A 22,341-nucleotide genomic window follows, 5' to 3' on the forward strand; every position below is an offset into this window, starting at 1 on the left:
TTGGACAGGTTGGGTGAGTGGGCAGATGTAGTTTAATATGGATAAATGTGAGGTTATCCACTTTGGTGACAAGAACAGGAAGGCAGATTACTATTTGAATGGTGTCAAGTTAGAAAAAGGGGAAGTACAACGAGATCTAAATGTCCTTGTTCATCAGTCAGTGAAAGTAAGCATGCAGGTACAACAGGCAGTGAAGAAAGCTAATGGCATGCTGGCCTTCATGACAAGGGGAATTGAGTATAGGAGCAAAGAGGTCCTTCTGCAGTTGTACAGGGCCCCGGTGAGACCACACCTGCAGTATTGTGTACAGTTTTGGTCTCTAAATTTGATAAAGGACATTCTAGCCATTGAGGGAGTGCAGTGGAGGTTCACAAGGTTAATTCCCGGGATGGCGGGACTGTCATATGTTGAAAGATTGGAACGACTAGGCTTGTATACACTGGTATTTAGAAGGCTGAGAGGGGATCTGATTGAAACATATAAGATTATTAAGGGATTGGACACGCTAGAGGCAGGAAACATGTTTCCAATGTTGGGGGAGCCCAGAACCAGAGGCCACAATTTGAGAATAAGGGGTAGGCCATTTAGAACAGAGTTGAGCAAAAGCTTTTTCACACAGAGTTGTGGATCTGTGGAATGCTCTGCCTCAGCAGGCAGTGGAGGCCAATTCTCTGGATGCTTTCAAGAAAGAGTTAGATAGAGCTCTTAATGATAGCGGAGTCAAGGGATATGGGGAGAAGGCAGGAATGGGGTACTGATTGTGGATGATCAGCCATGATCACAGTGAATGGCGATGCTGGCTCGAAGGGCCGAATGGCCTACTCCTGCACCTATTGTCTATTGCTACTTACACTCTGGGAAAAAGCTTTTTTCTCCTTATTCAGTTTAGTATTCATTTTTTTAATACCTTTATATCTTGGACTTGGATTTTTATAACAAGCTTAATATGTGGTGTTCAAATACATTTTGTTTATCCATTTACACATCAATTGCAGCGTCCTTATCCATCCCTTTCCTACCTCATTAAAGAAAATCAATTGTTAATCAAAGCTCCAAATGGTGCTCACAATTCTGTGCCATTCCTTCTTTATTTGTCTGTGCTTGTTGGGGTTGGCTGTTAATTTTCTCCTGGATTATTGAGTTTTAATACTTTCCCTTTACTAAGATTAAGGCAATTGATTTGCTGTTACCAGCTTTATCTCTTCTGAAGATATATTCTTGTTACACAGCTTAGGATGCACCTGAATCAGTGCTTTTGTTGCATCAAATATCCTGAGCAGAGGTTTACTGTAGCTTTTACAATGTCCTTTTGCTCAGTAAATACCGATGTAAATAATGACAGTGATGTAAACTTGCCTGCTGCCTTCAGCAGTAGGTTTCTATAAAAGTATCTAATCAGCCTTGCTGCTGCTTTGGTAACAGTTTTAGGATTAATTTGCTCTTAGTGTTGCAGTGACTCTTAGAGAAGTTTTGAATTTCCTTTGGGTTAGTTGCCAAACTGTTATTCAATGTTTATGATCACCCTGTTTTTTTTTCATCTGGTGCAGACTATAATATTTAGCTTGATTCTCTCTTGTGTTATTATTGGTTACTTGCCCCATTTCTTCAGTTTATTTTAAACAATTTGATCAGCCAGTGAGTTTTGATTTCCCACCTTTTTCTTCTTATGGACTGTACTAGTTGCTCCTTTACATTTCTGCTTGTCAATTTACCATAGCCAGATCCTTCTTAGAAACGTAGAAAACCTACAGCACAATACAGGCCCTTCGGCCCACAAAGCTGTGCCGAACATGTCCTTACCTTAGAACTACCTAGGCTTACCCATAGCCCTCTATTTTTCTAAGCTTCATGTATCCATCCAGGGTCTCTTAAAAGACCCTATCGTTTCCACCTCCACTGCTGCTGCCGGCAGCCCATTCCACACATTCACCACTCTCTGCGTGAAAAAACTTACCTTGACATCTCCTCTGTACCTTTGATGTGGTAAACTCATCCCTCCTCCAGCTCAAAAACTTCATTCTACTTTTATTCAAAACAAGTGCTGAGAAGCTGGAATTCTGAAAAAATAGATGTTATTTTACAGAATCCCTATAACTCAGTGCATCTCATCCTTTTCTGTTGAGCTTGGTGGTGAATCTATTTGCAGAGTAGGAGATCAATAGACAATGAACCCATGAAAGCTACCTTAGTAATTTTTCCCTCTCTTTTAGCACTACTTTAATTTTCTTTTTTTAATATATACTTACTGTAATTTATAGTTTTTATTATTATGTATCACAATGTACTGCTGCCGCAAAACAACAAATTTCAATACATACCTGATTCTGATTTGGAATAAAATGTCATCTGAACTTTTAGCGTGTCTGTTGTGCATTGAACAGTGGAGTCTTAGGAACCAGGGATAAGATGAATTGCAAAGTGTTTCTGTTAGGATATAGTAAACACAAACTGGCCCAATGTGATATCCATGAGTAATTAAATCATCAATCAGACTGATCAGCCAATCAGATTGAACAATTCTCCGAGCAGACCAATAAATAGCAGGCACAGATTGTAGTGAATTTTGTAATCATTTTACATATGTCAATGTAAAGTTTGACACAACATAACAATAAATATCATTAACATTAAAGACCAACGGAATAGTTAAGATTTGTGATTAGCTTTTCTGAGCTAGAGAGATAGTTTATTAATGTTATTGACCTATTGTGCTGTTAAAGCTAGGTTACATGTCATTCAGTTAGCTTAGCTTTGTTTTTTTCAGTTAAATGGCAAGAATGGTGTATTGTAGTTGATATTCGTGGCAGTCACTAATCTGTGTTGGTTGTATTTATCTTGCACAGTCACTAATGATTGTTTCAGAATATTGCTGTGCATATGTGGACCTGAGCCGTTAGTTTGGAGTCAAGTCCTAGCAGTTTTGATATCGTTGCAACTAAAAATTCAGTGTCATTAAATTCACTGACTGATGTTCTTGTGCTGGTAGCAACTGTGAACAATTATCAGAATCAGAATCAGGTTTATTAACACCAGCATGTGAGGTGAAATTTGTTAACTTAGCAGCAGCAGTTCAATGCATAATATAGAAGAAAAAAATAATAACAACAAATAAGTAAATCAATTACTGTATACATATATTGAATAGATTAAAAATCATGCAAAAAACAGAAATACTATATACTTAAAAAAGTGAGGTGTTCAAGGGTTCCATGTCCATTTCGGAATCGGATGGCAGAGGGGAAGAAGCTGTTCCTGAATCGCTGAGTGTGCGCCTTCAGGCTTCTGTATCTCCTACCTGATGGTAACAGTGAGAAAAGGGCATGCCCTGGGTGCTGGAGGTCCTTAATAATGGACGCTGCCTTTCTGAGACACTGCTCCCTGAAGATGTCATGAGTATTTTGTAGGCTAATATCCAAGATAGAGCTGACTAAATTTTCAGTAAATATTTAGAGCGGTCCTTTAAACAGCAATACTGAATCGTCCTGACTGAGTGATCTGGGTCACTCACTCTGTGGTCTGGACGGTTTTGAATTTGGAGTGTTGGTCTTTACTAATTAATTAGTTCTATGGTCTAAAATTATTAACATTTTGGACTGATCTGGAACTAATTAACATACTAGTGCAACTCATGCAATCTCAGTCAACAGTAATTCTGATTTAGGAAATCTTTGGGTTACTGACAGTTCTTGGAATCCTTACTTGACCTGGGAAATATCTCTACTAATAAAGAACAGTTCTGCTGCTCAGTGGAAGGTGAAACGAGGCAATTTCTGAGACGTGGATTTTCTGTGGTTCAGCACCAGTCAAGTTCTAAGGGTAATGGACTGGAGAGTTTCAACCTGCACTAACATACGCTTCAATAGTGACACAAGTGTGTGTCAGACGGATCTTTGCCAATTGTGGGAAAAAATAGTGAATTAAAATGTTCTAATTGAGAACTAATTTTCATTTTGTCTAATATTTTTCAGACTCTATGTTTACAATAAAACGTCATGTCGGCAGTAATAGATATTGATGTAGAACAGTACAGCTGTAAACAGGCTATTTGTTTTGCTGATCTTGATGCCAATTTACACCCCCATGTGTCATGCATATCCTTCCATTCCCTTCATATTCATGTGTTTGTCTTAACATCCTCTGAAATTCCATCAAACTGCCTGTTTCTACTACGACCAATTACAGACACCTAGCGCACTCTGCTTTAAAAAAAAACTTGCCCCTCACATTGCCTTTAAATTTACCCCCTTCGCCCCAACCTTAAAAGCATGTCCTCTACTGTTTGACATTTGTATCCTGGGATAAAGATTCTGACCTAACCTCTATCAGGTCTTCCCTCAGCTTCTGAAGCTTTAGGGAAAACAAACTTGTTTGTCACCCTTTTCTTATAGCTGACACCCTCTAATCCAGGGAGCATTCTCGTAAACTTGATCTGCACCCTCACCAGTCTCCATGTTCTTCGTATAATGGGGCAACTGGAACGATGTGCAATGTTCCAAGTGCAGTCTAACTAAAGTAATTTCTCAAAAGAGTGATGCATTATTCAATTCTGTTAATTCAAGCCGTTAAGTGCTTGAAATGAGCTAAAACTGACAGAAAACAGTTCACTTACTAAAGAAGTTACAGGGTGGTAAATCTTGCAGTAACAAGGTGGTAAAGCAATTTTATATCTGTTGCTTATAATTGTCCTAAATTAAGTATGTAGAATGCACCTGTTATGACGCTTTGAAGCAAAACTGAGTAAAATTTATATCTTCATATTGTTAAAGAAATAACTTTAGCTCAACATAACTAACTTCCTAGAACCTTGTAAGAGCAAAAATATTGGAACTATGTCCAATTTGGCACTAATTAGCATTAATATCTCTGCCAAAGAATCAGCATGTTTGATCAGTTGATTTTTTAAAGTCTTCTGCCTCTTAGTGCTGATGGTTCATGTCATTCCTCAGGAATGAATCTGTTTAAAGATGGATTTTTGCTCAGCTTCAAGGATATGAGATTACCAAGACTTTACCAGAGGAACCTGGAAATGGACTATTCTTCACATAATAGATGAAGATTTTGTGTCTTTCCCCCCTTTGTCTTGATTGGAATTATATTATATTTTATTTTCCTTATTTATTAAAGGGGATTTACATTGATTAATTTTGTCTAGCCTATCGTGTCACAGATTTGGTAGTTGTAATTTTGATCTTTTGGCTTGTTGTCATCCAAAAGTATATTGCCACCGCTCAAGAAATTATTAGCTTTTAATGTTTTTCATAGTTCATGGATTGTTTTATTTCATTTGATTCACTAATTACTCAGGCCTAGGTTAGAAGATATTTTAAGTTTCTAAAATAAAATTTTCTGGGAAGAAAGAATAACATTCATAAATCAGTCTTCACTAAAACAGAATATCCCTAGGCACCTAGTGAGGTAGTTCTGAAGTGTATCTATGGTGAAAAGGCGGAAAATACAACAACAGTTTACAAAGTAATGTTTTGTTGTGCTAAAATAACTTGGTAAATGCAAAGTCAAAGTATCTTGGTTGTTATCATTTTATCTTTCAGTTATTACAAAATGCACCCGACGAGGTCCTTGTAGTGGCGTCCTCAACACTATGCAATCTTCTCCTTGAGTTTTCCCCAAGCAAAGAGGTTAGTCTTTAGCAAGTTACAGGGTATTTGGGATTTTAACTTAGCAATGATGATTTGTTAGCCTTTGTGCTTGGCATTCGTCATTAAAGACGTTTAGAAGCGCACTGGCATTTGACAAGCCAAATTTTAACATTAACTTCATCTAATTTATAATTTCAATATTCAGAATTGTATTTTATTACAAATTACAACCCCGCTATATTTTCTGATTGTTCCATTATAAAATTCAAATAAACACATCTTTTGTGATAAAACAGAATAAGTGAGAATAACAAGTGAGCTGAAATAATGTGTAGCTTGGGTATTGAAATATTGATGTTCAAGGTGAGGCTCATTTAGTTGTGAGAAAATATGTCTCTTAATTGTGTCCATTATCAGAACTTGGCATTTCTGAACTAGATTTCATTTACACTGAATTTTTGAGTTGCCCTGAGTAGGGGACAGAATTATTTTCAACAGTTAAATATGTTGAATGTGATTTTATTAAAATTTGATAACTTTGGAAATTCTGATTAGACCATTTGAGAATAGGAAAGTTAGAAAAATCCATTAAAATATTTTTGAAAAATACTGTGTAATGTTGTATGTTACAGCCAATTTTGGAATCGGGTGCCGTGGAGCTGTTATGCAACTTGACTCAGAGTGAAAATCCAGCCCTCAGAGTAAATGGAATTTGGGCATTAATGGTAAGTTCACGTGGTAAATCATGGTATGAAAATTCACATTACTTAGTATTAATAAACAACTCATGGATATTATACATGATGCTAGAGTTTTCATGTCTACCATTGTAATCACCTTCATCAAAGAGCCTTATGGCTTCATTTAGATGTGTTACATAGCTATACCTCTGCAATATATTTGTAAAATCCCATAGATGCAGATGCATATTCAGTCTCTGCACTGTATGAATTATGTAAGGGTGCCTCTGAGTAAAAGGCTGTAAAAATGTTCTTCTATTGTAACGGTTTGTGATGGACAATGTTTCAGATTATTTCAAGATGAGGCAAATTTTTCTTTTGAAGTCTCACTGTACGTAAAGAGGACAACTTTTAAAAGTCAGAAAACACTTGATCATGCTGGAATAGACACCTTACATGTTAAAGCTGCCTGTGGTTTCATTTATACCATCACCAACTACTACCCCAACTCCCCACTGCTCAGAGTTGAATACAGAGAACAATACTGCTCATCTTTTGAGTTGGAAATGAAGTCCAAACAACTGAGACTCAGGCAATGAAATCCAAAGGTCCAGACAAAAGATGAACTGTGGGTTAAATGTTGAATTCTGTCAAATCTATCATTGAATTTAACTACAATTTTTACATATGAAGTACTCAACTATTAAAATTGAAGTAAATAACTAGATGAAATACAATTTTAAGAAAGTAATTAAAGGTACAGAAACTCACTTAGAAAATTAAGATTCAGAAATGTTGCCTTTCCCTTTGTCTAGAATCCCCATTGAAATCAATGGGGTCTGACTTGATATAGGATCTTAGTAATCAATCCCAGTACATCTCTGATGGATTCTAGTCAGATTGCGATCAGTCATTCAGCAGAGTAACAAGGCCTCCTGAATCTTCCATAATACCTTACTCCTATAGTAGGAGCATGTAATTCTGGGACACTTAATTGGAACAAGTGCTGGTGCTTCAGATGGCAAATCCATCTGATTCCTAAATTGAAATCTGAATTTTTTATTGTGACTTTTATCATTAATACTTATAATCTCAAAGTACTGGGTTGTTCTAACAATTAATTTGCTGTAACTTTGAGTAACATTTCACTTGGAATTCACTGTAGTGAGTGGGGTGCCCCAAGATACATTTATTGTCTTTATCCTCACAGCTAATAGACATGGAATTAGGGTCAACGGTCAGGGCAGTCTAAGTAAGTGGCTGCATTGCATCTTGTAGGAATGGTCTCCAATGGAGGTGAATAATGTGTGGGGTATGCAGGTTTCTGGGTGCTGTTATTGGAGGTGTGCTATCCAGGCCGATTGCATTAAGGCATTGACAATCAGTCTTGTAGTTCCTCTGAATGCTTTTGGATGTCACTTATTACAGGTTCAATAGCCTCTGACTTATGATATTAATACTGAGACCATAAGAAATAGCAACAGAGTTAGGCCATTTAACCCATCGAGTCTACTGTGCTATTCATCATGGCTGATATGGCTGATTTAATAGTCCTTTCAACCCCATTCTCCTGCCCTGGTGCCCTGACCAATCACAAAACTATCAGTCTTTGCTTTAGATAACTCAATGAGTTTGCCTCCAAAGCCTTCTGTGGAAATGAATTCCACAGATTCAGTACCCTCTGGCTAAAGAAATCCTTCCTCATCTCTGTTCTAAATGAATGTTCCTCTGTTCTGAGGGTGTTCCGTGTGGTGCAAGACTCACCCACTATCGGAAACACCCACTCAGTCTAGGCCTTTCAATATTCAAGAGATTTCAATGAAATTACCCCTCATTTTTCTAAACTCTGGTAAGTACAGACCAGAGCCATCAAATCTTCTTCATACTTTAACCTTTTCATTCCTGGATAAATTCTCATGAACTTCCTCTGGACCCTCTCCAATGCGAGCACATCTTTTCTTAGATAAGGGGCCCAAAACTACTTATAATACCCCACACACAAAATGCTGGTGGAACGCAGCAGGCCAGACAACATCCATAGGAAGAAGTACGGTCGACATTTCGGGCCGAGACCCTTCTTCAGGACTAACTGAAAGAAGAGATAGTAAGAGATTTGAAAGTGGGAGGGGGAGGGGAAGATCCGAAATGATAGGAGGAGATAGGAGGGGGAGGAATGGAGCTGCGAGCTGGAAAGTTGATTGGCAAAAGGGATAGAAGGCTGGAGAAGGGAGAGGATCATGGGACAGGAGGCCTAGGGAGAAAGAAAGGGGAGAGGAGCGCCGGAGGAAGATGGAGAGCAGGCAAGGAGTTATTGTAAGAGGGACAGAAAAAAAGGAAAAAAAAAGGAAAAACTAATAAATAAATAAATAAACAAACAAACAGATAAATAGATAGCCACCCCCTTCTTGCAACTCCTCCGTCTCCGCCGCATCTGCTGTCAGGATGAGGCCTTTCATTCTAGGACAAAGGAGATGTCTTCCTTTTTTAAAGAAAGGGGCTTCTCTTCCTCCACCATCAACTCTGCTCTAAAATACATCTCTCCCATTTCACGTACATCTGCTCTCACCCCATCCTCCCGCCACCCCACTAGGAATAGGGTTCCCCTTGTCTTCACCTACCACCCCACCAGCCTCTGGGTCCAACATATAATTCTCCGTAACTTCCGCCACCTCCAACGGGATCCCACCACCAAGCACATCTCTCCCCCTCCCCCCCCCCGGCTTTCTGCAGAGATCGCTCTCTACGCGACTCCCTTGTCCATTTTCTACACCCCCCCCCCCCCCCGATCCCTTCCCACTGACCTCCCTCCCGGCACTTATCCTTGTAAGCGGAACAAGTGCTACACATGCCCTTACACTTCCTCCCTTCAGGGCCCCAGACAGTCCTTCCAGGTGAGGTGACGCTTCAGCTGTGAGTCGGCTGGTGTAATATACTGCGTCCGGTACTCCCGGTGCGACATGAGACCAGACGCAAACTGGGAGACCGTTTCGCTGAACACCTACGCTCTGTCCGCTGGAGAAAGCAGGATCTCCCAGTGGCCACACATTTTAATTCCATGTCTCATTCCCATTCTGACATGTCTATCCATGGCCTCCTCTACTTGTCAAGATGACGCCACACTCAGGTTGGAGGAACAACACCTTATATTCCGTCTGGGTATCCTCCAACCTGATGGCATGAACACTGACTTCTCTAACTTCCGTTAATGCCCCTCCTCCCCTTCTTACCCCATCCCTTATTTATTTATCTATTTATCTATCTACCTATTTTTCCCCTTTTTTCTCTCTCTTTTCTCTCTCTGTCCCTTTCACAATAGCTCCTTGCCTGCTCTCCATCTTCCTCTGCTGCTCCCCTCCCCCATCCTTTTCCCTAGGCCTCCCGTCCCATGATTCTCTCCCTTCTCCAGCCTTGTATCCCTTTTTCCAATCAGCTTTCCAGATCCCTCCCCCTCCTGTCTCCTCCTGTCATTTTGGATCTCCCCCTCCCACTTTCAAATCTCTTACTAGCTCTTCCTTCAGTTAGTCCTGACGAAGGGTCTTGGCCCAAAACGTCGACTGTGCTTCTTCCTATGGATGCTGTCTGGCCTGCTGCGTTCCGCCAGCATTTTGTGTGTGTTGCTTGAATTTCCAGCATCTGCAGATTTCCTCGTGTTTGTGTTTTTATAATACCCCAAGTGCTTTTTAAAGCTTCAGCATTACATCCTTGCTCTTGTATTCTAGTCATCTCAAAATGAAAGCTAAAGTTCTTTCTGCCTTCCTTACCACTGATTCCTTTGCACCTTCTTCCCAGAGAAACACGGTCATCTTCCAGTAAGATGGTGGCACTGCAAATGCAGTGGCCTCTCGGGGGCCAACCAAAGGTGTTTGTTTTCTTTGTAAAGTTTGTCTTTATTACAATCTAAAGACAATTCTACTCCAAGAACATTGGATGCTGCAGGGCTACTGCACTAATGTGCTGCTCGTTGATCAGAGTAGCTGGATTGGCATCGGCGGTGGAGCCAGGGTGGCGGAGGAGCCTGCTGGGACGTTGATGGAGCTGGTTTGGGTACAGAAGAGCTGACCTGGCTACAAGAACGTGTTGCTGCCTGCTACTCAGAACCATCGAAGTTGGTGCAGTATAACCATGGGAGATTGTCTCAGACATTTCACTTGTGGTCTTAAGGCTGTTGGACAGTGATCGTATAAATTCATGTCATCTGGTAGACAGTCAACATGGGAGCTATGTAGCCTCGGCTGTAGTGGTGACTAGGTCACAAGCCTCGGGCTTGCCTGCTGCTGCAGACCAGGTGAATTGAATTGACTTTATTTCTTACATCCTTCACATACATGGGGAGTAAAAATCTTTATGTTACGTCTCTATCTAAATGTGCAATGTGCAATCATAGTAATTTATAATAAATAGAACAGTCAATGTAATTTAGAGTACACTCAAGTCAGTGTGAGTTAATCAGTCAGATGGCCTGGTGGAAGAAGCTGCCCCAGAGCCTGTTGGTCCTGGCTTTTATGCTGTGGTACCGCATCCTGGATGGTAGCAGCTGGAATAGATTGTGGTTAGGATGGCTTGGGTCTCCAATGATCCTACAGGCCCTTTTTACACACCTGTCCTTGTAAATGTCCTAAATCATGGGAAGTTTACAACTACAGATGCTCTGGGCTGTCTGCGCCACTCTCTGCAGAGTCCTGCGATTAAGGGAGGTACAGTTCCCATACCATGCAGGGATGCAGCCAGTCAGGATGCTGTCAATTGTGCCCCTGTGAAAGGGGATGCAGAAGCGCTGCAGTGTGGTGTCCGAGCTCAGCTGGGGCCGGGCCTCTCCCATCAGTGCTATCCTTCCATGTTCGAGTGGTGGAATGACAGGCGATGGTACACTGCTGGAACATTACCACTGATCGCTGGACAGGGTCTTGGACTACGTCTTTTTCTCAAGTGAATATGCTTCTTTAATTTGTTACTCAGTGTTTTTGAATATTTGCACCTTGGCCCCAAAGGAATGCTGTCTTGTTCAGATGTATCTACGTATAGCTTGAATTAGAACTAAATGATTTGATTTGGCTCCCAAGACCTTTTTCACTTCTGAGTTTTGAATTTTTTTCAACAAAGTCTACGCTTCATTCCTTCTCCAAAGTGCACGACTATACACTTCCCTAAGCTATATTCCACTGCCACTTATTTGCCCATTCTCCCAACCTAAGTCATTCTGCAGACTCTCCACTTTCACAACACTACCTGCACCTCCACCTATCTTTGTATTGTCTGCAAACATGGCCACCAAGTCATTAATTCTGTTATCCAAATCATTAACATACTGCGTAACATGAAAAGGAGCGGTCCCAACACTGACCTCTACAGAACACCACTAGTCACTGGCAGCCAGCCAGAAGAGGCCCTCATTATTACCACTCTTTGCCTCCTGCCGGTCAGCCAATCTTCTATCCATGCTGGTATCTTTCCTGCAATTCCATGGGCTCTTGCCTGGTTAAGCACCCTCACGTACAGCACCTTATCAAAGACTTCCTGAAAATCCAAGTAAACATCAACCGCTGACTCTCCTTTGTCGATCCTGCCTGTTATTTCCTCAAGGAATTCCAGCACATTTGTCAGGCAAGATTTCCCCTTAAATCTTGCCTGACAAATCTGCTGACAAATCTCAACATTCAGTTGAGATTCACGTCCATGGTGATACCTGGGTGTTGACAGTGGAGAACTAAGCAATAGTGATGCAAGGCATGTCATTACCAGCTGGTTACATTCTCTCTTTTTTTTGGAATTAGTCAGAGCCTAGAAATTCTGTTGTGCAAATGTTATTTCCACTTTCCTGTATGTTGTTTGTACTGCATACAGACATGGAATGTATCATCTTTTGAGAACTTGTGTATATAATTAAATATTAATGAACATTTGTACACTTGAGTTGATAATGATTGAGGTTAGGACTCTGCCCTGAAGAACTCCTATAGTGATGTCCTGAGGTTGGGACGACTGACTTCAAACAATTCACAACCATCTTCCTTTGTGCAAGATATGACTTCAGCCACTGCAGTGTTTTTCATAGTAACCGTTTTTTACTTCAGAGTCATCAGGGCCTCATGATACCACGCTTTATTAACTGCTGCCTTGTGTAAAAAGGCAGAGATCCTTGCTTCACCTTCAGAATTCAACTCCTTGGTCTATGTTTGGCAGATTATTGCTGAGTAAATGGCATGTGATAGCATCTTCCATCACATTGCTGACGACAGAGAGTTGACTGATTTTGGTTCTAATTTGCTAAAATGGATTTGTCTTGGTTTTGTGAGCAGTGCACACTGGACAACTTTCCCCTTTGTCAGGTAGAGAGCAGGTCTTAAAAAAAAAAATCCAGTTGAGATGTTTTCTAGTTTCATAGCCTCTCCCGTCTCCAATGCTCTCAGCCAGTTCTTGACATAAAATAGTGTGAAAGTAGTTGGCTGGCTTCTTTGATAGTGGACATTTCACAGAAAGCTGTGTTGAACCATCCATTCAACACTTCTGGTTGAACATAGTTGTAAAGTTCCTTCCTTTTTAAATGATCCTATAACTCACCCAAGATTGTACAACTCACCTGCACATGAGGGGCAATTTACAGTGGTCAATTAATCTTCTAACCCACATGTTTTTGGGATGGAGGAGAAAACTGAAGCACCAGAAGGGGCCCATAAATTCATGAAGAATGCACAAAATACCACTATGGTCAAAGTTTTCCACTTTAGATACTAGTCTCCAGCTATTCATGAGGAAGACTTAAAGTTCTACCGGGCTTTGTGAATGTGCTGCATCTGAATTCAGTTCCTAGGTTGGAGCTGGGTGATCTATCTGGTCTCAATCTGAACGTAATGGTTATGATACAATTGAATGGCATGCTTAGAGCATCTGAGAAGGAAGAAGCAAATCAATCACCATCCTGAGTCACAGATATATTTGATTGCTTCTGTTGTAGAAAACAAGGCAATTTGTGCACAAGAAGCTTCCACAAATGTCAGTGTGATAATGACCCAATAATTTGCTTTACTGCTGTTGATCGAAGCACTAATACTGAATGGGATACCAGGGATAATTCTTTTACTTTGCCTTGAGAGCTTCTGCACGGAGTGAGCAAACAATAAGTCATTCAAGATGCTGTACCCCCGACATTGTAGTTCTCCTTCAGTGCTGTGCTGATGAGTTAGCTTAGATTTTTGCCCTATGTTTTGTACAGATACTAAAACCCACTTTTTTTGCCTCATCCAGCTACCAACTGACATGTTTAGTTCTTTTAATGAATAGTTAGCAGAGTGAAAGTCAGGTTTATTGTCAGATGCTCAAACTGTTTACAATGGAAAATAGTAAAGTCGTGTCAAAAGGGCAATGTTATGATAGTCATGGGAGATTTTAACATGCAGGTCGATTGGGAAAACCAGGTTGGTAATGGATCTCGAGAGTGAAGTTGTTGAATACCTATGAGATAGCTTTTAAGAGCAGTTTGTCACTGATCCTACTAGAGGATCAGCTATACTGGATTGGGTGTTATGTAATGAACTGGAGGTAATTAGGGAGGTTGAGGTTAAAGAACCCTTAAAAGGCAGTGATCACAATATGATTGAGTTCAACTTGAAATTTGATATGGCAAAAGTAAAGTCTGATGTAGTAGTATTTCAGTGGAATAAAGGAAATCACTCCACTGAGGAGATGGCCAAAGTAAATTGGAAGGAGATGCTGGCAGGGATGACAGCAGAGCAGAAATGGCACTATAACCCGGTAGCACTCACATCGACAGTGATGAGATGCTTTGAGAGGTTGTTTTTGACTAGATTGAACTCCTGCCTCAGCAAGGACCTGGACCCATTGCAATTTGCCTACTGTCACAATAGGTCAACGGCAGACACAATCTCCATGGCTCTTCACACAGGTTTACACCACCTAGACAACACAAATACCTATGTCAGGATGCTGTTCATTGACTATAGCTCAGCATTTAATACCATCATTCCCATAATCCTGATTGAGAAGTTGCAGAACCTGGGCCTCTGTAATTGGATCCTCGACTTCCTAACCGGAAGACCACAGTCTATGCGGATTGGTGATAATATATATCACCATATCATCGTTCGCTGACAATCAACACTGGTGCACCTCAGGGGTGTGTGCTTAGCCCACTGCTGTACTCTCTATGCACATGACTGTGTGGCTAGGCATAGCTGAAATACCATCTACAAATTTGCTAATGATACAACCATTGTTGGTAGAATCTCAGGTGGTGACGAGAGGGCGTACAGGAGTGAGATATGCCAACTAGTGGAATAGTGCCGCAGCAACAACCTGGCACTCAACGTCAGTAAGACGAAAGAGCTGATGGCGGACTTCAGGAAGGGTAAGACGAAGGAACACATACCAGTCCTCATAGAGGGATCAGGAGTGGAGAGAGTGAGCAGTTTCAAGTTCCTGGGTGTCAAGATCTCTGAGGATCTAACCTGGTCCCAACATATTGATGTAGTTGTAAAGAAGGCAAGACAGTGGCTATACTTTATTAGGAGTTTGAAGAGATTTGGCATGTCAACAAATACGCTCAAAAACTTATATAGTTGTATTGTGGAGAGCATTCTGACAAGCTGCATCACTGTCTGGTATGGAGGGGCTACTGCACAGGACCGAAAGAAGCTGCAGAAGGTTGTAAATCTAGTCAGCTCCATTTTGGGCACTAGCCTACAAAGTACCCAGGACATCTTTAGGAAGCAGTGTCTCAGAAAGGCAGCATCCATTATTAAAGACCTCCAGCACCCAGGGCATGCACTTTTCTCACTGTTACCATCAGATAGGAGATACAGAAGCCTGAAGGCACGCACTCAGAGATTCAGGAACAACTTGTTCCCCTCTGCCATCTGATTCCTAAATGGACTTTGAAGCTTTAGACATTACCTCACTTTTTCAATATACAGTATTTCTGTTTTTGCACATTTTTAATAATCTATTCAATATACATAATTGATTTACTTGTTTATTTATTAATATGTTTTATTTATTATGATTTTTTTTCTCTCTCTGCTAGATTATGTATTGCATTGAACTGCTGCAGCTAGGTCAACAAATTTCCCATCACATGCTGGTGATTATAAACCTGATTCTGATTCTGAGTTCTGGGAAAAATGAGGAAGGTGCAGGACATGTGTATTCCAAAACTGAGGAAATACTCAAATGGCAAAATAGTACAACTGTGGCTGACAAGGGAAGTCAAACTTAATGTAAAAGCAAAAGGGAGGGCATGCAGCAAAGCAAAAGTTAGCAGGAAGATAGAGGATTGGGAAGCTTTTAAAAACCTACAGAGAGCAACTAACAGAATCATTAGGAAGGAAAAGATGAAATGTGAAAGCAAGCTAGCAAACAATATCAAAGCGGATAGTAAAACCTTTTTCAATTATGTAAAAAATGAAAGAGAGATGAGAGTGGGTATAGATAGGACCACTATAAAATGAGGCAGGAGAAATAACGGGGGATAAGGAGATGGTAAGTGCGTAAGCAATGTACCAGATGGTGAAGGGTGTGAGGGAAGTGAAGTGAGTGCCATTACTATTACAAGGAAGAAGGTGCTCAAAAGCTGAAAGACCTAAGGGTACATAAGTCACTTGGCCCAGATGAACTGCACCCTGGGTTTCTGAAAGAGGTAGTGGTAGAGATTGTGGAGGCATTAGTAATAATCTTTCAAAAATCATTGGACTCTGACGTGTAGCCAGAGGACTGGAAAACTGCAAATGTCAGTCCACTCTTTAAGAAAAGGGGAAGGCAACAGAATGGAAATTATAGACCGGTTGGCCTGACTTCAGTGGTTGGGAAGATGTTGGAGTCACTGTTAAGGATGAGGTGATAGAGTAGTTGGTGGCACAGGACAAGATGGGACAAAGTCAGCATGGTTCCTTTGAGGGAAAATCTTTCCTGACAAACTGTTAGAATTCTTTGAGGAGATTACAAGTAGGATAGATAGGAGCAGAGGGTGTTGTATATTTGGACTTTCAGAAAGCCTTTGACAAGGTGCTAAACGTGAGGTTGCTTACCAAATTAAAGTTCCATGGTATTACAGGAAAGTTACTGGCATGATTAGAGCATTGGCTGATTGGTTGGAGGCAGGGTTTGGGGTGGCTGTACCAGCAAACGAAATTGGAATCTGCAGAAGAACATCTAATAAGTTAGTGTATACAGTGGAGATGCTAGCAGTGCTGGTTGTGTTGCAATGGGTGGAGAAAGCTAGACGAGTGAAAGCGTTGATATGCTCAGATTCATCCTCAGTTCCAGCAAGTTTAAGGTCTTTTCACTCAAACAGTCGGCAAGATGTACTTTATGAAGTCCTTCAGATAGTCACAAGAATTGCAAATCAGGGAGGTCAGGTGAAATTTCTACGGGTTCCAGCACATGGGTAAAGGGGAGAGTGGGTGAGTTGGCAAAGAGGACATTAAAGAAAGAAAATATAGAAATGCACAGTAGTATCAGTAAAGCAGAGGTTAAGTGCGTAATCTGGGGAAAAATCAACCAAATATGGCAAGAAAGATGGGACAGGGAGGAGAAAGGGAGGCATTTATATCAAATACAAAAAAGTGTTGCAGGTACTAGGGTAGGTAGTGGATACAGAAGAGAGGAAACTGTGTGGACTAGGTTAAGGCTGGGGCACTGTGCATTAAACAAAACATTGAAAATGATAGACAGAATTGTGTGAGGAATGTCAGGAAGAGGAGTCAGTAGAATATGTAGTTCTGAGTTGCAGGATGTATGGGATACAGAGAGAGATGATGAGAACTAAACTAAGGGAACTGAGAGTGCAGGAATTCACATTAAAAGGGTTGCTGGGCAAGGGTGAGAGAGCACAAGTTAGGGTATTTTTAGCTTTCTTAAGGGGTACAGGGGTTTTTTATAGAATATGACGGATAAACAGGAATAATGTACTAGGATGGCCAAAGATGGGAGGATAAAGTGTAGGTTAGGTTATGTGTGGGTGTGTGATTGGGTGAAGGGATTTGTGTAAGGCTATTGCACACTCTGGAGCAGAAGGTGGCAGTAATGCACCATTAAGCTGGGTGCCAACCGCCATAAAACAAGATGGAGAGAGGGAGAGATTGGTTGGAGGCAGCGAGTGGGAATAAAAGGATCCTTTTCTGGTTGGCTGCCAGTGCCTAGTGGTGTTCTGCAGGGACTGCTTTTTATGCTGTACATCAATTATTTAGATGATGGAATAGGTGGCTTTGTTGCCAAGTTTGCAGATGATATGAAGATTGGTGGAGGGGCAAGTAGTGTTGAGGAAACAGGTAGGCTGCAGAAGGACTTGGACAGATTAGGAGAATTGGAAAGAAAGTGACAAATGAAGTACAATGTTGGAAAATACATGGTCATGCACTTGTGTAGTAGAAATAAACGTGCAGACTATTTTCTAAATGGGGAGAAAATCCAAAAATCTGAGATGCAAAGGGACTTGGGAGTCCTTGTGCATAACACCCTAAAGGTTAACCTGCCGGTAGAGTCAGTGACGAGGAAGGCAAATGCAGTGTTAGCATTAATTTCAAGAGGTCTAGAATACAAGGGCAGGGATGTGAAGCTGAGACTTTATAAGGCACTGGTGAGGCCTCACCTTGAGTATCGTGAACAGTTTTGGGCTTTTCATCTAAGAAAAAATGTCCTGGCATTGGAGAGGATTCAGAGGAGGTCAGAAGGATGATTCTGGGAATGAAAGGATTATCATATGAGGAATGTTTGGCTGTTGGAATTTAGAAAGATGAGTGGGGACCTCATTAAAACCCTTCAAATGTAGAAAGGCCCTGACAGAGTAGATATGGAAAGGATGTTTCCCATGGTGGGGGAGTCTAGCACATCCTCAGTTTAGAGGGGTGTCCATTTTAAACAAGAGATGCGGAGAAATTACTTTAGCCATAGGGTGGTGAATTTTTGGAATTTGTTACCATAGGCAGCTGTGGAGACCAGGTCGTTGGGTGTATTTAAGGTAGAGCTTGATAGATTCTTGATTGGACATGGCATCAAAGGTTGCGGGGCGAAGGCCAGGGAATGGGGCTGAGGAAGGGTAAATCAGATCAGCCATGGTTGAAGGGCACAGCAGACTCAATGGGCCAAATGGCCTAATTCTGCTCCTATGTCTTATGTTCTACATGTATGCACAGGTGCCATGAAAAGCTTAACTTGCAACAGCTTCACAGACAACAGGTTTCACAAGAAAAATATAAATTATACAAATTTTTACAAGGAAAAACAAATAGAACAATAAAGTCCATTTTAGTGCAAAGTGATCAAAATGATTTTATTGTTCAAATCTAATGAATAAACAGATTTGATGAATTGTTTTTAGTTGTACTTCTATTTTTAATGTAGGGTATCTCCTGCAAATGTATTACTTGTTCTCTTTCCCAGTTCTGATTAAGGGTCTCGACCCAAAATGGAGGGCAGTACACAGGGGGTCTGTTTCTCTGCTGCACGGTTCTGTGTTCTATTAAATTAGTATTGAGGTATTAATAGGACCAAAAGATGAATTTTTAAAAACTTCAAAATTATAGGAATAATAAATGCACAGGTGGTTATTGTCCAAGATTCCACAGAGTCCAGAATGGTTCCTATCGATTGGAAGGTAGCACATATAATTTCACTAATTAAAAAGGGGTGAGGGGTGATAGAGAGTGAGAGAGAGAGAGAGAACGAACACCAACGTACAAATTAATTTGACTTTAGTAGTATAGAAAACACCAGATGCAATTATTATGCACAAAGAAATAGAGCATTTAGAAATTTTAAATATTAATGCCATAGTCAGTATGTATCTATAAAAGAAATTATATGTTAAAGTTTTTGACGTTGCTGCTAGCAGAATAGATAACGGGAAGCCAGTAAATGTGGTATATTAGTATTCGAGAAGGCCTCAGGTTCCACAGAGATTATTATATGAAATAAAAGCACATGAGATGCGGGGGGGGGAACATCATGACAGGGACAGACTATTAGTTAGCAGACAGAAAATAGGAAGAATAAGCAGACTTTTTCTGGGGCAGGAGCCTGTGTTTTATGGGATGCCACAGAAATCAGGTTTGAGCTCTTCACCATTGTACGTCAGTGATCTGAATGCTGAAGTTAAGTGTAATAAATCCAGTCTTGGTGATTATGGATGCAGTAACTACTTGCGGCCAAGGGATTGATTAACAGACATTCTAATTTAATAGCTGTGGCCAATCCCTTTGGCTGGGGTACTATAATTTTCAGCAAGAGTGTTAAAAATGAGTTCTTTCTGATGTAGTAGAATAAGGTGATAGGATTCATGACACTGGCTTTACATTTCTGTTCGTGCATTTGGTTTGGTCTTTTAGCTGATTTGCTCTCATCTTCCAACTATAAAGAAGTGAATACAGAAAATAATTTGTTAATGCAAGTAAATCTTCCAACTGCATTTTTCTGTAAGACATGAAACAACAATTCATATTTTAATAGTACAATCCAAATATATTAATATATTTATTAATTTATATTCCTGTTAAATAATGCAAGGTCTGAAAATAGTAGTGTTATATATATTTTAATTTGTATTATTTACTTAGGATTTACACAGTTGAACTTTGTTCTTAAAACTGATGAAGAAATATGTATTTCATGAGCCTTATTGTTGTTTTTGAACAATGCCATCTTTAATGTCTACACAAGTCAATGGATCTTCAACTATAAAAGTAGATTTATCAATGGCCAGTTTTCACAATTAACTAATCTTGACATTTATGATACTGCATATTATTCTATCAACAAGTCAAATCAGGATCCTAATTAAATCATCCAATTTAATCTTTTTAGAATATGGCTTTTCAAGCTGACCAGAAGATAAAGACAGACATTTTGCGAGGGCTGAGTACAGAACAACTCTTCAGATTGCTCTCAGATTCTGATGTGAATGTACTAATGAAGACTCTGGGGCTCCTCAGGAATCTCTTATCAACTAGACCTGTATGTAATTTGAATATATATATATATATATACTTAAATATTGTTACCAATCTTTGTTTATTTCTAGTTTTAAGCTAACTAAATGAGGCACACTTTAAAAACCCATCGGTTTAAATGGGCAAATTTAGATTGTTGTAGAAAGTAAAAGATGCTGTAATTAATCACTGAATAATAGTAGTGGTTGTTAGATTTCAGCACATGGTTAGTGACACATTCATTAATGGGCCTCTTGTTTTTCTTCTGTTTTGTATACCATGTTATCAAGTTTACAAATTCATTCTTTGCAAATGGCACATGATGTGTGTATAAGTTTGCTTGCAAAGGTCCCATGACATTATTTTTGTGCATTTATAGAAAGGCATGTGTTTGTAGCTGTTATTTAGTTTCTAAAGGAATCCTATATTTTTATTTCAGTAGATTCATGGTTCAATATGTGCAATAATTTTAAATCTGTACTATATATATAATTTCACTAGAAATGACTTTCTGCAATTTTTCTATTCTTCTTTGCTACACTCTCTTTTGTTGTGTCACACATTGTCTCAGATAAGAGAATGAGCTTTCAATTATTTTTCTATGACTTTCGCTTGTATTATGGAATTGCAAGGAGTTAGAAAATAATTTGATTGTGATTCTATACCTTTCCCATCAACATAGCTGAAGCTCTTTTGCGGAATTGTGAGGGAAAAGTTGCAATCTAATAATCCATTCTGCACAACGTGATGTTTCTATTATTGTGCAGAAAAAATGATATTGCAACTGTGTTTGGTGGCATCCATGTAAAATTGGATTTTTAACTCATTCAGGTATTGCATAAACAATTCTCTCCCATTTCTCTGCATAATAGTGAATTATCTGTGGTCTTTACATTGTGCAGAAATTGTTATAATTTCTATTCATAAAAATAACTTTTGAAACTTTATAATAGAATCATTATGTAGAAGTTATGTATAAGAGAATGGACGGCAGTCCATTAGTTCTGTGATCTTCAGTTGGGATTACCAACTGTAATCTCCTTTCAGTATCCTTTCTGGTATGTTTTTGTGTTGTATTTCAAGTAATTATCCATCCATTTTTTCCTATTGACTATCTCTGCCTTGTCAGCCTCTTCAAGAATTGTTTTTTTCTCTAAGAACACACGCTAGCATGTTGTAAACTTCCCCCTTTCATCTTATGATAATCTGATGAAATGGTCTCTTAATACAATTTGTTTGCCTTTCAAGAAGAGGAACTTTACAGGCTTAACTTACCTTGGTGTGCCAACTTGGTAACGAAATCAATGCACAGTAGTCAGTATTGCTTTATTATTAAATACTGTAAAACCATGAGACAATGGAGCAGAATTAGGCCATAGCCCATTGAGTCTGCTGTGCCATTCCATCATGGCTAATTTATTATCCTTCTCAAACCCATTTTCCTGCCTTTTCCCATAACTTTTAATGCCCTGGCTAACTAAGAGCCTATCACTCTCTGCTTTAAATATACTCAATGAACTGGCCTCCACAGCTGTCCATAGCAATGAATTCCACAGATTTACCACACTCTGGCTGAAGAAATTCCTTCTCATCTCTGTTCTAAATGGATGTCCCTCTATTCTGAGGCTGTTTCTATGGTCCTAGACTCACTCACTGTGTGAAATCCACATCTACTCGATCTAGGTCTTTCAATATTCAATAGGTTTCAATGAGATGCCCCCTCATTCCTCTACTCTCCGGTAAGTACAACCCCAGAGCCATCAAACACTCCTCATATGTTAACCCTTTAATTCCTGAAATCATTCTTGTGAACCTCTTCTCTACTTTCTCCAATGCCGGTACACCTTTTCTTCGATAAGGGGCCCAAAACTGCTCACAGTACTCCAATGTATGCTTTGACCAATACCCTATAAAGCCTAAGCATGACATCCATGCGCTTATATTCTAATCCTCTTGATATGAAGGCTATCATTGCATTTGTCTTCCATAACACCGACTCAAACTGCAAGTTAACCTTTAGGGATTCCCGTACAAGGACTCCCAAGTACCTTTGCATCTCTGAGTTTTCAATTTTCTCCCTGTTTAGAAAATAGTTTAAGTCTGTATTCCTTCTACCAAAGTGCATGGCCA

At 39.9% G+C, this 22,341-nt stretch overlaps 1 protein-coding gene across 2 annotated transcripts in view; it reads left to right on the top strand.

The window, feature by feature from the left end:
* Window positions 1-22,341, top strand: part of armc8 (armadillo repeat containing 8) — a 132,839-nt gene that overhangs the window by 72,684 nt on the left and 37,814 nt on the right. For both annotated transcript variants that reach the window (XM_072261584.1, XM_072261585.1), the window contains exons 15-17: window positions 5,550-5,636; window positions 6,230-6,322; window positions 20,087-20,236. In XM_072261584.1, coding sequence (XP_072117685.1) covers window positions 5,550-5,636; window positions 6,230-6,322; window positions 20,087-20,236 — 330 coding nt within the window. The remainder of the gene's footprint in view (window positions 1-5,549; window positions 5,637-6,229; window positions 6,323-20,086; window positions 20,237-22,341) is intronic.

Source organism: Mobula birostris, chromosome 6 (assembly GCF_030028105.1).
Source record: "Mobula birostris isolate sMobBir1 chromosome 6, sMobBir1.hap1, whole genome shotgun sequence".
In the NCBI taxonomy this organism is placed as follows: Eukaryota; Metazoa; Chordata; class Chondrichthyes; order Myliobatiformes; family Myliobatidae; genus Mobula; species Mobula birostris.